Source organism: Tamandua tetradactyla, chromosome 20 (assembly GCF_023851605.1).
Source record: "Tamandua tetradactyla isolate mTamTet1 chromosome 20, mTamTet1.pri, whole genome shotgun sequence".
In the NCBI taxonomy this organism is placed as follows: Eukaryota; Metazoa; Chordata; class Mammalia; order Pilosa; family Myrmecophagidae; genus Tamandua; species Tamandua tetradactyla.
In genome coordinates this window covers 6,571,012-6,586,325 of record NC_135346.1, presented here as the reverse complement: position 1 = coordinate 6,586,325, position 15,314 = coordinate 6,571,012, and the positions used below count along the sequence as shown (strand labels likewise).

The window sequence follows — 15,314 nt, the reverse complement described above, 5'->3', positions numbered from 1 at the left end:
CCATATTAATCTTACTAGTCTCCTCATTTATAAATAAGGGATTTAACCTAAATAAAAAGCAGAATTATAACAGCTACATCATTAAAAAAAAAAAATCAAAATGAGGTGCATCTTATCTGGCTTGGTCACACTATTGGCATCAATAGTGATTAATCCAAAGTTTAAGTTAGGGACAGTGAAAAATTTCAAACAATTTTTCCAAGGCATGAATATTAAAGGCAAAATCTATTAAAAAAGCTCAGACACCAATGAAGTAATAATAGTTACCTGAGATTAACTCACAAAACTAGCACAGATTTATAAACAGGGAAAGTATAAGAGTAGACAATAAATAGTTTTAATGAATTCACTTCCTTTATTGCAGTAACCTCTGTACAAAGCAGCAACTGCAATATTCAACGTTAAAACATTAGAAAAGCATTTGTGTGATAGTTATGGTACAGTATTATCAAAATATTACATTTTCAAACTTAAGTAATCATCCACCAGAGCTCAAATATTTAAATTATTTCCATAAACTTTAAAAATATGCAATATCAGAAAGCATATAAAAAGAATGTAAAAGGAAACCTAAAATACAAATAGGAAAAATGTAACAAATAAATACTTGATTTAATTAACTGTTAATAAATCAGTCTAACACCACCATTCTTTCTATATCCATTGAATTTTTACCTATAGAAATAATGAACTGTCAAATGCCACTGCATAATTATTTATTTCCAAGTTATCACCAATTATTGGAACTAAAAAAAAAAAATTTGGCATTAAAATAATCAAAATTCAGCATAAATAAAATAGAAAAGAATAACTTCAATACTAGGCTAACACCTCTAAGAATTGCTGAAATTTATTAGAGCACAACAACCTTGAAAATTTTTGACCTGGTATCTAGTGTTAAGTGAAAATAACGCATTTTTTTTTTAAGTGAAAAGCTTCTTAACATTATTTTACAGACAATATTACCCCCCATTATGCATATTTAGATATATTTTATGAACTTTATACACACAGGTATGCAGAGACGCATGACATTTGGTTCCTGCAGTACAGATCACAATATTTTCCTGAATGGGCAAAACATTAAAAAAAAACAAAAAGTGTACCTGTCCACATCAAGATAGCAGCACTCAGTTCATGCCCTATTATCCATTAAAATTTCAAACATGATATTAATTATATCTTTATTGAATAATACGACATTTCTACTGTCTTTCCCCGCAAGCATAGCAAAACCTGCAATAGATGAAACACCACTGTGGGTTATAATGTAGAAAAGGTTTTTCAAAAAAACACAATTACTTCATTTCCTTAGCATTATGAATTCAAAGTTGTTATCAGATCTTCATTTTCATATTATACTCATGCAGTAAAATTACTGCAATATTGAAAACAGTAATAATTTTTTAGATTTCTATCAAGATTCTTGAAAACTTGTAAAAATCCTCCACCACTGAAACTTATACCAATTAACCCAACAAACAGTGCTTTAGATGAAATGTTTTCTACTTTCTGAACTAATGATAACTGCATAAAAGTTACATGCCCTTTGGATGAAACCTGTATCTGTCAATCTAATTTTGAACTTATGCATACTAAGACAAAGAAAATTAATCTAATGAATCTTGATCACTTTAAATTCCAAAACCCAGCAACAAAAATGTCATTATATATACACACATATGCATCCGTGTATGCATATGCACACACACACACAGATATGCAGACATATATCCCTTGAAATGTTTTTAGGAAATCCTTCCTTGAATAAAATATAAAAAACTTCACATTAATAATTATGTATAAAGCTTTTAGTAACAGTACATTTGTACTGTCAAAATTGTACTAGTAGACTATGGTGTCAAAACAGACATTTCAGAAGCACAAACTGGCAGTTTTTTTAACACAAAAGTTTTAAAGTATTAAGAATGGATTAAATTTAAGTGTTCCAAAGAATCTGTTCAAACCTGAGTATATTAAGACTAAGTGTACTTGACATTTGAATGAATGAGCCTAAAAACATTTTGCTAAGAAATCAGTGATCCATTTAATCATTTGATGAAACATTAAATATTTTAGTGATTTATAAAGGATGGTACAGTATAGTGAAATTCCACATAGTGTTTTCTGAAATACTCTATTAATTGACATTGTTTTGTCTAAATTTCCTCCAGAAACATCTGTTAGCATTTCTTAAAAGTCCCTCAGATTTGAGGGAAACTCTAAATTAGGACAGATCTCTAATAAATCCAAATGATCTTATGGGTTTTTGTTTAAAGAATGACAGCACGTGATTTTTTAGCATGGTATACAGAAGTACTGGGTAACTCTTCAACCTTCCCTAAGGTTTTGAAAAATAATAATAACGATATAAGTAAGAGTCAGTCAGAGAAAAAAAGATATATTGGGCCTTTTTCCCTTAGATCTACATTTACATACTCATACAAACCTAACTTTGGGCCACTTTTTGGTTCCCTTTTTTAATTTTCATTTTTCATTAACCTGCCCTAATTCTCCTATCTTTCATATCTAACAGATACCTTTACAAATGTAATAGAAAACATACAGTACTCAATACTAATTGATCAATGGGAGAAGAAAAGCAGCGTCTGTTTTAAGGTAGAAGAGACTAGAAATAAAAATAGCTGAAGGCAAAGTTTAACATTCTATAAATTTATAAAAGAGGATAATATGGATGAAATTTGGTTAATTTCAGAAGGCACCTCAAGGCTAAAGGCTTTTTGTACTCCTTTCATCAATCAAAAAATAACACACTTTTATTGCTATTCAAGTAGCAAAGAAAACTTTACTCTCATGAGCTTTCAGTCCAACTACAAGGAATCATCATTCATTAAGACTGAGATAAGGAACTGACTAAAACTGAAGTCTCCATAAACATATCAATGGAGCAACTTCCCCATGTGCTTTCATGTCAAAGAAAATAGTAAAATAAAAGTCACAGTTCGCCGTTGTGATGTTAGGTCTCATTGTAGACTTCAGTGACTCCACTAGGCAGGGCAGTGCCGCTCTGCAGGGCTGTCCACCACATAGGACACTTAGGAATAGAAGGTCAGGACACTCTGATGATTCCCACGGACCAGCAGGATCGGGGGGAGGTCCTTTGACAGAACTTCCAACCACGCCATGTAGAGGGCACTGGACACAGCACCTTTACGTGCAACTGGGAGACTCCTGGTATGAAAAAAGAGAAAAGAAATGAGCACACTGTTAAGTTGAGCAGAATAAAATGTAAACAGAAAAAAAATCATTATAAAATAGGTCACAATAAAAGTAACTAAAAATTACCACAAGTTACGAATACGTTTGAGTGCAGGAAGTCTGCATACAGAAGAGAATCACTTTGCTCTCATATCACTACTTCATTACTTCAAGTTTGAAAAACATATTTTTAAATTTCTTCAGATTAGAAAAATCAACATTTCTATGAACCATAATACATTTGGGATCTAACACCAAACTCCAAATTTCCCCTTCCTCCATAAGGAAGACAAATAGATGGAGAAATGGAAATTTCTAATGAATTCAGGAAACGGAAGCTGTACACGGATAAATGAAATTCACAGCTGTTTTTACGTGTTGACTGTCATCTTCTCTCATCTGCCTGAGCTTTCTTCTCTGTAGGCGGCAGAGTAGTGGTCAGTTCACTCTGTACAAAATTTTCTCTCCAGATTCCTATGTTTTAGTTTTTTGCATTAGAGATACTTGACCATCACCAGCAAAAGTTGAAACCTTCTGGTGTATTAAATATTTGTGGTTAATCAAAATAATCCTTTGGTGTTATTATTTTTCTCTCTTTTTAAAATATTTTTATTGAGAAATCTTCAGAGTCCATCCAAACTATATAATATATAGTTTATAAACTATATAATGGCTCACAATATCATCACATAGTTGTGTGTTCAACACCATGATCTAATATTTTAGAACATTTGCATCACTCCAGAAAAATAAATAAAAAGAAAAATCTCATATATCCCATACCCCTTACTCCTCCCTCTCATTGACCGCTAGTATTTTCCATCTACCCCAATTTTTTTTAGCCCTTATCCCCCACTCCTATTTTTTATTTTTATCCTTATTTTTTTACTCATCTGTCCATACCCTGGATAAAAGGAACATCAGACACAAGGTTTTCACAATTTCATGGTCACACTGTAAAAGTTATATCTTTATACAATCGTCTTCAAGAATCAAGGCTACTGGAACACAGCTCAACAGTTTCAGCTACTTCCCTCTAGCCATTCCAATATACCATAAACTAAAAAGGCGTATCTATATAATGCATAAGAATAACCTCCAGGACAACCTCTCAAATGTGTTTGAAAACTCAGCCACTGAAATTTTATTTTGTCTTATTTCTCTTTTTCTTCTTTTGGTCAAGAAGGCTTTCTCAATCTCATGATGCCGGGTCTTGGCTCATCCCGGGGTTCCTGTCCTACACTGCAGGGAGACTTACACCCCTGGGAGCCTCATGTCCACATAGCAGAAAGGGCAGTGAGTTCACCTGCAGAGTTGGTTTAGAGAGAGAGGCCACATCTGAGCAACAAAAGAGATTCTCTGGGGTGACTCTTAGGCCTGATCATAAGTAGGCCTAGCTTCTCCTTTGCAGGAATAAGTTTCTAGGGGCGAGCCACAAGATTGAGGGCTCAGGTTACTGACTTTGTTACCCCGACTGCCTGCGAGAATCTTTGGTGTTACTTTTACTTCATTTGGCATGTTTTTGGAGGCCTAAGCTTTCCCTATCTAAGGACACAGGTTCCAAGGCTGAGAAAATGAAGGTTCAAATAGTATTCAGCTAACCTGGTTCAGCTGTGGAAAAACCAAAACTGGCACTGGCAGGCATATTCCATGCAAGGACAGTGTTTCTGTAGGTAAAGTTTATTTGGGGGAATTTGGGAGGTGGTGACAAGACAGCAACCACCTTTTACATTTTATACTCCAAATAATTTTATGGGGTTATTTTCATGAGGAAGTTGTTTGGGGTCCAAGTCCTCACACCCTGCACAAACATACGGGCTATGCTGCAATGTCTTCAAAGCTACAGAATTCCAGAACAGCCTATTATCATATACTTTGATTCATGGAGGCTTAAGGTTAAGGTTTTGTTTTTTCTTTCTTCCTATTTAAAATTATTTCTCCACATGCCTAAAGCAGACTCCGAAAAGTTCTTTTTTTCCTTCTTATAACCACTAGTTCATTAAAGTACATTGTTATAGTGAACAGCTAAGATAATCTTAGTACAGACATTACTTACATGACAATAATATTAGCTGTGCTTGAATGTTCCTTTAATAATTCATTTAACCTGATCTGACGGTATGTCTGAAATGAAACAGGACAAAGTCATTACTATACCATGTGAAAACGAAATTCTAGCATGGTTCATAATCTTAAAAGTAAGCAGAAAGAAACCAAAATGAATTTTGGTGTATTAAAAATATCTGTTCCTTATTTAAAAGAAAAATATACTGTCTACATATAAATCAAACTTAAAATTTTATAAATAAACTTAAAATTTACAAAACTTGTTACTGCAATATCAAACTGCAGTTCTTGTTACTTAGGACTTAAGTATTAAAAAAAGAATCACATGGAAGATTAAGAAAAGGAAGCAGAAGAGAAAGAATACCTTGGTCTTATAAAGTTCAAGCTCATTATCTGTGATTCGCCAAGGTTCATCTTCTTTCATTTTGTCTGCAATATCTTGTTCTTTATCATCTTCATGAAGTCTGTATGACTCAATCATTTCATCAAAAGCTACAATACTTGAAAAAATGGAAAGAATACTGGCAATTAACTTTATTTTAAATCACATACAGGAAGCTCTGAGTAATAAACAATACATTGAAAAGTTAGTGCTTTCATCTACCTCAATTATAACAATCACTTCAGCAATTTATCTAGACAACAGCAATCTCTGGCATCTCAAACTGATTAGGAATTTAGAACCATATTCCTAGTAACAGAAATGTAGTTTTAACTGCTGCGGCTTGTTTCTCTGGATCTATCTCTGCCTCTGTGCCCAACCCCTGAAACTAAATGAATTTTCATTACAAAGGCCAAAGCTTTATTTCGAGTTGAGCAATAAGCCAAATTGTGTTACTCCTATGTTTAAAACATCCCATAGGCTTGCCTAATTCAAGTACCAATCAACAAAAGAGTACAAAAAATGGACCAGAATATTTTGAAGGGATGAAAGAGCATATACTAAAAATTTGAGGAATTTCAGAACAAATCTCCAGATCTAGACAGATAATTACAGAAGACAGTAAAGAACACAAACATGAATGACCTTCTAAACCCCTGCACTAAACATAGTTTTCAGTATCAAGCTCCTGCTATCTAGTCTTTTTAAAGTGGAAACAACTTCTCTTTGATTAGAATATCACAAATTATATCTATTTTCTATTTTAAATGATTTTATGCTAGCTTTATCTTTAATTCAACATTTGTCTGAGATTTAAAATTATGTTGGATAAAATAAATATACATATTGTTGTAACAACCTCTTTACAACCATTTTCAGGTGAGATATTCCAAGAGTCTGCTTTGACTGGAAGAATTCTGAATTTATCTGTCATATGCAATTCTTATACTCTCTTATTTTAGTAATATAACAAAATGGTAAAAACTAATGGATATATGGGGTGGAGACTGAGTGGCCTTGATGGATGTGGGCACAGAAAGGCAAATTTAAAGAACCATCCAGTATTTCCGTGGCATTAAGGATTTTAAGAACCACTTTAAATACAGCAACGAAAACCCTCTCTGAAAAGTGAAAGCCCTTTAGACTTACTTCATTATCTGCTATATGCATGACAACTATCAGTGCTAAATAAAAAGAAAAAAAAGACTTCATACGTAACTAATAATTGTAAGCTGAATTATCTGTTATGGGAGTGTTTGAGTTGGTCACCCCATAAAAGGACCAGAAATCTGTAGGGAGTAGCTTATTCAATAACTTACTTTTCTTTCTTTGGTTTGGTGTTAATATCTCCTAGGACCATAATGTCGGAGAAGTCTATGCGGAACTTGCTCAGCAAAGTGGCCATCCTAGAACAAAAATGAACAGCACTGAGACACACGAAGGGCAGATGTAAATGTTCTCATTTTTCATTCTTCATGAGAAGCATGGTTTATGGGGAAAGTCTATCAGGTGCTAAACTAAGTCCATCTGAATTAAATCGCACTGTATAGTCACAACATAAGCTTTTAAATTCCCTGAATAGAGTACTTTCTAGGTAAGTAGGTGGATTTCAGTAAAAACTAGTAATCAGTTATTTAATTATTTTGCAATTATTCTTCTATCCAAGATGAATGTGTATCTCAAGGCTCAGATATAACTTTTGTGTTTGAACCAAACTAAGGATACAGAATATGGCAGAATATTCAGTTCACTATATAATTTTTTGGACCTGAGGTAGGCATGGAAGAGGAGTATGAAAAAGTATCTCTGACTTTTCAGTAGAATAAATTACCTTTCAGTAGCCATAGGTGGCAATGGAACATTGGTGACAACAATAGCAAAAATGAAACACACAAAAGAAAAGCAATTAAAACAGGATTTAATGTTTATAAGATGACAATATTCTCAATTAAGATATTAGATATTAGAAAACAGATAAAGCTCTGGATTTAACTTTTAATTCGTTAGTATGATTCCTTGCACAATTCAGTATTTGAAATGAATAACCACCTAGTTAAATCCTTGTGTCTATTAAGTGGCTGCTGTGTGCGTGGCAATGTGTGTAAGCATTATTGGGCCAACAACTCACATTTACCATAAAGAAATGAATATCACACAAGCCAGAAAGTAGTGAGTGGTAACAAGCATACTGTGATTCTAATAGGGAACAAGGAAGAAAAAATTTAGGGAAATTTGTATGAAGAACATGACAACTAAGTTGGGCTTTGAGAACGGAGTATTTTAATGGAAGAGAGGAAGAGAGTAAGTGAAGAGCTACTTATGTAGGTAGCAAGATTACAGTAGGCAAAGGAGTAAAAATCTGAAATAACATACATATTCAAGTCATGTGCAGAAGGATAAACTCAAGTACAGGGCGTGTCTGGGGAAAGAACAGGGCAGAGGACAGACTGTCAAGGCCTTGAATACCACATTACAGCAATGAGATTTTCTGTAGTAGGTAAGGAGGAGGAAGTTCTGGCAGAGAAATCACATAAGCAAACTCTGCTTTCCAAACAGGAACCTGGGAGCAATGTGTGGGATGTGCTGAGAAGGTAAGGCACAAGGCACAAGGGTTCTTGGAAGTACAGAAGAGAAACACTGTAACCAGAACCATAGTTGTGGCAGTACAGAGAGAAGCGGTGGATGACAATGACACCTTGCATTTCTGTTGACTAGACATCTACAAAATGCAGCCCATACATGAATATGAGATTTCTGTATATCTACCCAATTAAAAGAAAAATCAGCTTAAAGCTTTAATGCCACAAGTATTTAATACAGATTCTCTAAAATGCCAAAATGGTAAGAAAAATATATGAAAGAAGATAAAATTAAACAGATTGAAGTTTTATTTGAAAAACTGTAATTTTTAACTTAGGTATAGAATGGAACAACATGACTGACATTTTCTGGCTTGTCTTATTTTTATCCTATCAGATCTATATAGTAATAATGAAAACTACTGGATAAAAAAGTAACTAAAAATAAACTTACGCTCTCCGGTCATGGTCTATTCTGTTTATTTTTCCACCAATGAATACTCTGATCTTACAGTCTTTCCACTTTTTCTTTGTAGTAAGAAGATAAGGTATCAATAAGGTCAAACCTGAATCATAAAAACATACCAGATGACTTAATGCTAATTTCTCAATCAAGAATTTTTAATTCAGTTCAGTCTCTAAAAGCATGTTTTACTATACCTCAATAAAAAAAAAACAAAGTTCTTTCTGCCCTTCCCTAACAATCCAGTCAGAGAGTGTTGGCAAGCCATGCAGGAGGGCGGCCCAAGGAACCAGGGCCCATGTGAGGGGCATGCAGGTGGGCACGTGGCCTGCTGGCCCAGGGGTGAGCACACAGAGACGGGCCGAGGAGAAAGTCTACTCACTCAAGACACTGGCAGCTGCGTGTCTCGAAATGAGACACAGGAGAAAGCTAGACCGACCCCTGCAGTGTTAGGCTGGAATTGGGTTCCAATATAAAAAAACATACCCTGAAACTAGTTACTATCAAACACCAGATATCATTCCAAATTGAGTGACATTCCACAAAACGACCTATACTTATGAAAAATGCTAATTAAGGTTAAGAAGGCCAAGGCAGGACTGAGCAACTGCTCCAAGCAGAAGGACGAGGGACATTCAGGGCAACTAACTGCAACACTGACTCTGAAATGAATCCTTTTGCTTCTAGGAAAACGGGCAAAACCTGAATGGGGTCTCTGTGTGACCAGGAAATTCTTTAGCACTGCTCTCATTTAACTTCAGTAAATGTGAAATTACTGAAACAGGTTGTCAGTCTTACCTCCATCATCAAAAAGCCACCAGACATCAATAGTGTTCTTTCCTTGTTTCTTCTGAAACTGTGTACTAGCTTCAAGGAGCTTTTGGTCAGAGACATTTAAAGGCACAACAGGGCCTTTAGATTCTAAAGGATTAGGCAAACACATAACATGTAAGGGAAGTTAAGTATCAAAGCCCCTTTTAATGAATTCCTATAGTTTCCTAAATTTTGTGTATTCAAATATTTATATCATACACAATTGTATGTGATATCCTTCATAAGTTCTGAGTTGCCTATAATTTAAAATAGGCACAGATTAGTTTGTCTTTATAGTAGCTACACTTTTGAAAATCATCTTACCTAATTTTTATTATTTTGAATCTTTCTGAATAAATGTAAGAAAAACATAAATACCAATCAATAAAATTACACCTGACTGCCAGACTTTGTTTCTTGAAAAGTTGCTTTGGCAGACAGAATGTAACAAGTTTATACTTGGTTCTATGAACATACTTTTTTCATAATCTGACCTCTCAATAATATAAAGCTAAAAAAAAAACCTTTTAAACAAGAAGTTATCTGAAATATAACACAAGGAAGTAGAAAATTTGCCAGTACAATCTTAACTAATCTCACAGTAGAAACCTCTTAGGTCTAAGGAAAATCTCCATCATCCTTCCCTAACTTTTGTCCCCTCAAAATGTGATATTGAATTCCAAAGTCATAAAACCATATCTTTCCCTGAACCACAGAGAGAAGTTTCCCTTGAAGGGCACCCATCTGCTGCAGGTCTAATGAACACAAGTTTCCATTTACATATGCAGGATTTTGTTTTTTTAATCAGCACTAATTCTGTGAGCAAGCAAATGATTATTATATAGCTCCTACACCAAACGTGTAAAAGCAGAAATCCACAGGAGGAAATCTGACCACTTTGCAGAATGTCTATCATTCACTTTTCATGCTGCCATGAGGTACGCAAACATGATGAATGATTGTGCATGATGATATGGCTGCCAAACCACACTGCTCCGTAACTCTCACCTCTATTTCCTTCTCATAAAATTCATGTACGCTGACATGACTGTATCTCCCAAACGCAGCCGGACTGTGAGAAATATTGTAATTTTTGAAATGAAAAATACATTAGTACCAAAATTAAGGTCTTGGCTGGGTACAACTGATGGTAAAGAATGCAAGTGACACTGTAAATAAACCTAATTCAGTGCCCCTACTTATCCACACCATGCAGTTTAAATTTTTAAAAAGTTAATATTGACTTTCGGGGCTTGAATGTTTGGAAATGCTCTGATGTTTTAAAAGAATCTGTCACCTTCTCCTGGGAAAATTTACTCATTAGTTGGACTATTGATAATTTTTCTTATCTGCATTTATAAATAACTGTAACATCACCTCACCATGGAAATAACAACTAAGAAGATGAAAAAATAATAATAATAAAGTTGGGGTTAAAGAGTTAACAGTATGAAAAAGAGACTAAAATAAAATGATGAAAAATGCCTGCCTTTTTTCAACAGTGGTTGAGTTGGAGTCTTGCCATCCTCTTCCTCATCTAGATTATTTTTAAAAAACACAAAATATAGGTTAATTGCCTTTATATTAATAAAATAATGAAAATGTAAATAGAGCACATTTATGAATAAAACATAGTATGAAGCAACAGTCCATGAAAAATACTCAAGACTGAAGATTAGTATTTTCTACAGAGTATTCAGGATTTTAAAAAGCAAACATTTTAGACTCTTCCTACTGATTAACACTCAACCCTAAATATTATTCCTGTAAAATTGTAAAAAATTTTATTAGTTTTAAAAATTTCATACTTGAAATAAGTTGAAAAGATGAATATGGCTTCTCAGGTATAAAAAATTTTAAACATGCTACCTTCACTCTGCAAATGACTGAAAACTTATTTTAGAAACATTTGATGGATATCTGGTATTTGTAAAATGGAATCACCATTTGAAATATTGAGCAAAGTTATAAGAGACAGAAGCCTTTTGTTTTATATAAAATGCCAAGTCATAGTACAGAGATTTGTCCCAAATACATTAATTTATATATATAAATATGTATCTCTATCCATTTATATTTAAATACCTATAAATATTTTTCTGGGGTTTATAGTTTACGTAATCTCAATTTCTCAATCTTGATGTTACAGCACGCATCTATTGTTGGTTTCCTTTAGGCATGTAAAACTCTTGACAGGGATGGGAGGCAAACACAGTTAGAGCCTTTCTGGTGAGACTCTCAGGATTCCAGTACTACCTCTACCCCTTCCTCTAGCCACATTCCTCACTGCAAAAAGGCTGACAGTGCCTACCTCCTGAGGACGTTCTACTGCAAGCATCAATGTATTTGCTCAGTGATTAGCACAAGTACTCAGGGGTGCTCTTTCTTTTTTGTTCCCTTGCATTTTGTATGCTTCAATAATAACCAAGACAAACATAACTAAATATTCATGATTATATAATCACTACACCAGAATGTTTATACGTCTGAAAACTTTGAAAGTTCTTTACAATTTTTTCAGTTTCTATGCCAACTTTGAAAATAATTGGCTAATTAGAAAATAAACGCAAAATAAAGGTAATGTTAATTTTGAATGTTGTTAATTTATCAAGCCTGGTACGGAATGACTAACACTTCAGTTTTCCATTTAATTTTATTGTATTCAATATTATTGTTCTTATAAAGTGAATATTTGATAGTATTGATCACTGATGATATCAAAAATATTTATAATATAACCACGGACACTCTGCATTCATTAAAAGAGCTCAGAAATGTCAAGGAAATTCTGACATTTAAAAATCATTCCATCTAAGTCTAAGGGATTTAGATTTTCACGATGAAAAGAGGAGTAGACCCAGCTTCCTACCTTACAAAAATAATGACTTCATAGGCTTGTGACACGTTAATGAGCTAACATATGGAAAACATCTACTATAATGTGGGTATATATGGTAGATGCTTAATAAATAGTGCTTTTCCCCCTTCCACCATAACTGCACCTATAACTCCTAAAAGACTCTGTAGAGAAAGGGTCTGCTTTAGGTAAGAGAAAGGGTCTAAAAAGAAAAAAAGTAAAAGGAAATAAAAGAATGTGTATGATAAATTAAAAATAAACAAAGAAACATAAAAAATGACCAGAATATGCTTATAGTTTTGAGGTGAAACAGGAAAAAATATATAATCAATGCAGCAAAGAACTGAAAGGGGAAAAATAGTTTTTAACTAAACTTTCAAATACTACTCTAAGCAAACAAAGCAAATAAGAAGGAAAGAAATAAAAAGCAATATCAATACTTTTACATAACCTGGAAGAGATCAATTTCACAGAGTATGATTTAACATGATATGGTTTTATGATTTACAGTGCAGATTTTTTCCCATTGCAAATCAGTTGGGAACAGGACAGATGGAGATACCAGACTGAACAGAGGCAGGAGAGTGAAGGTGGGAGAGTAAGATTTGGAAGTCATACCTCTTTTCTTCCCATAAACATGACATATGTATTTGTAGATAAAATTATCTGAAAGTCCCTAAGGTTTTAAAATTGTTTAGTGGCCTATACGACATGAGCCACGAGGGGTATTATGTCAGTAAGTTTCCGCTTATAGTTTATGGTCTAATAAACTAGAAATGGAGTTTCTTCACAGAGGAACTAAATCAAGGAATAAATTTGACTTGATTTTTTTATTACACTGTTTTACCCATCTCCAGGTACAGTACATGTAAGGATGTTTTCAATACCTTGGCACATAAACAAAACCCCTGCTATTTAAACATCTTGACGTACACACACACAAAAATGTGTACATTAATTTTTAAAGTTTCATTCCTTTCAGTGTTATTATATACTATATGCAGGCTACTCTAGATTTACCATGTTTCTTTCCAAGTTAGCTTTAACCTATACTTCATATTGCTTTATTTAAAAACAAGCACAAATAAAAACATAAGAGCATATTTTAAATAGTTAATTGGCATTTCTGTTCAGTGATACTTTAAAATAGTTAGCCATTTTGTAAACATTTTTGAAAGCCATTAAAAATTTACCATACAAATGAACGGTACAATTTTAAGAGTTGGTTACCTTCTGAGACATGCTATATACTAAAAACCATTAAACATTACCATTAATAAAATTTCTTGTTTGAATGAAAAATTACCTTTATGTGTAACCGTTTTTTCACCAGATAGTTTGGGAGTATCTAAATCTGATGTTTTACTATACTCCATACTTAATACCACATCTTTGGCACCAGGAGATTTTTCTTGTGATGACAGTAATTCTTCTGTGGACACAAAAGTATTTAAAATTTTATAAATTTTATTTTAACTGTTAAAGAAAGCCTCATGGTTTAAGCACAAGTAAATGACATTTTTAAGCAAAGTTTCTTATGAGATAGTAAGTTTATTATAAACTGTTTCTCGTGTTAAAAAAAAATGACAATCTGTTTTGATATGAGTATTCACCTAAATAAGCCACAGCTAAGGGTCAGACGTGAATTAGGTGCTGGGGGTATCAGTAATGAGTGAAATTCATGGAACGGCAGAATGTGATAGACAAAGGAATGATTTATAAAATGTGAAAGAACTTTACTCTCAAAGTCATTTGCACATGTGAAAAATATAAAAAATGACAAATGTTCAGATACATGTTAGAAGATGGTAGAAATTTACATTCATGACTGCAAAGTCAAGACCAATGAACAAAGTCTTTTCCTAAACCTCTGGGGTAAACGATGTCATTCATCTTTAAAGCTCCTTCTCCATTTTTTGTCTTTTTTGGCAAGGAATCAGTATACACATAACTTCCAACAACAAAAAAATTATCATGAAAACAAATGAGGGTGAACAGGTAGTTAAGCGGTAGAATGCTCGCCTGCCATGCGGCAGGAAACCTGGGTTCAACTGCAACCACGCACCAAACAAACCCCCAAAAACACGAAAGACAAAATGTAACATGAAACTTGTGATCTGTTCATAATACTTTTTATACCAATTATGAGAAGTAGCAATGGGAACTATGTCAGCCCAGGTGCCAGCACTACTCTAAAGGCTTATCTTTTAGAATCCTCACAAAAATACTTTTGAGATAATTATGGTTTCACAAATGAGGAAACTGAGGTTCAGAAGCCAGCAAATTTGCCAGGTTACAAATCCACTAAGAAGAAAATCTGAGATTTTTAACCCAGATCCACTTGATTCCGAAATCTGTGCTTCTAATCTGTACTAAACCAAATTCCTGTCTCCAAATCTTAATGATGAATAAAAAGGCTTTCAAAATTTTTTTCATAATGATTACAAATGTATGAAAAAAATCTTCAGAGTTTCAACCACATACAAACCTCAATAAATTATAGAAGTATATAATTTATTAGTCAAACTGTGGCCCTTTTGAGGACGAATGGAAGCATTACTGCTATTTATGTAGAAGATAACAGGTATAAAATGGGCACCCAAACCTCAGTCACTGTCAGAGCAGGAGAGAATGAAATACACAGAATTCTGCAAGTCCCACTCTCCAGAGGCAGGAAACACATTTCAGCAAGCCGTATTTTTTGTGTTACATGGATACAAATCTCAAAGTGTTCCTTTCAGAACTGCGGAATACCCTTAAAGGGGTCAGGGAGAGGGTGGGTGCAGTGCAGCGGGAATAGAGGTGTTTAAATACGTAAATAGATGAAGTTCCATACACGACTCTTTCCCGACATATGGTTTGCACCTATTTTCTCCCATTCTGTAAGATGCTTTTCACTGTCTTTACTCTTCAATGGACATTGATGATGTCAAA

The 15,314-nt window shown here is 33.8% G+C and overlaps 1 protein-coding gene across 2 annotated transcripts in view; it reads right to left on the bottom strand.

Annotated features, from left to right (window-relative positions):
- Window positions 1–313: 313 nt before the first annotated feature.
- SLC12A2 (solute carrier family 12 member 2) overlaps window positions 314–15,314 on the bottom strand; it is a 117,501-nt gene continuing 102,500 nt past the window's right edge. For both annotated transcript variants that reach the window (XM_077138317.1, XM_077138318.1), the window contains exons 20-27: window positions 13,687–13,812; window positions 11,013–11,060; window positions 9,509–9,631; window positions 8,702–8,813; window positions 6,988–7,074; window positions 5,651–5,786; window positions 5,276–5,343; window positions 314–3,192 (exon numbers count right to left, since the gene is read on the bottom strand). In XM_077138317.1, coding sequence (XP_076994432.1) covers window positions 3,057–3,192; window positions 5,276–5,343; window positions 5,651–5,786; window positions 6,988–7,074; window positions 8,702–8,813; window positions 9,509–9,631; window positions 11,013–11,060; window positions 13,687–13,812 — 836 coding nt within the window. In that variant the 3' untranslated portion in view covers window positions 314–3,056. The remainder of the gene's footprint in view (window positions 3,193–5,275; window positions 5,344–5,650; window positions 5,787–6,987; window positions 7,075–8,701; window positions 8,814–9,508; window positions 9,632–11,012; window positions 11,061–13,686; window positions 13,813–15,314) is intronic.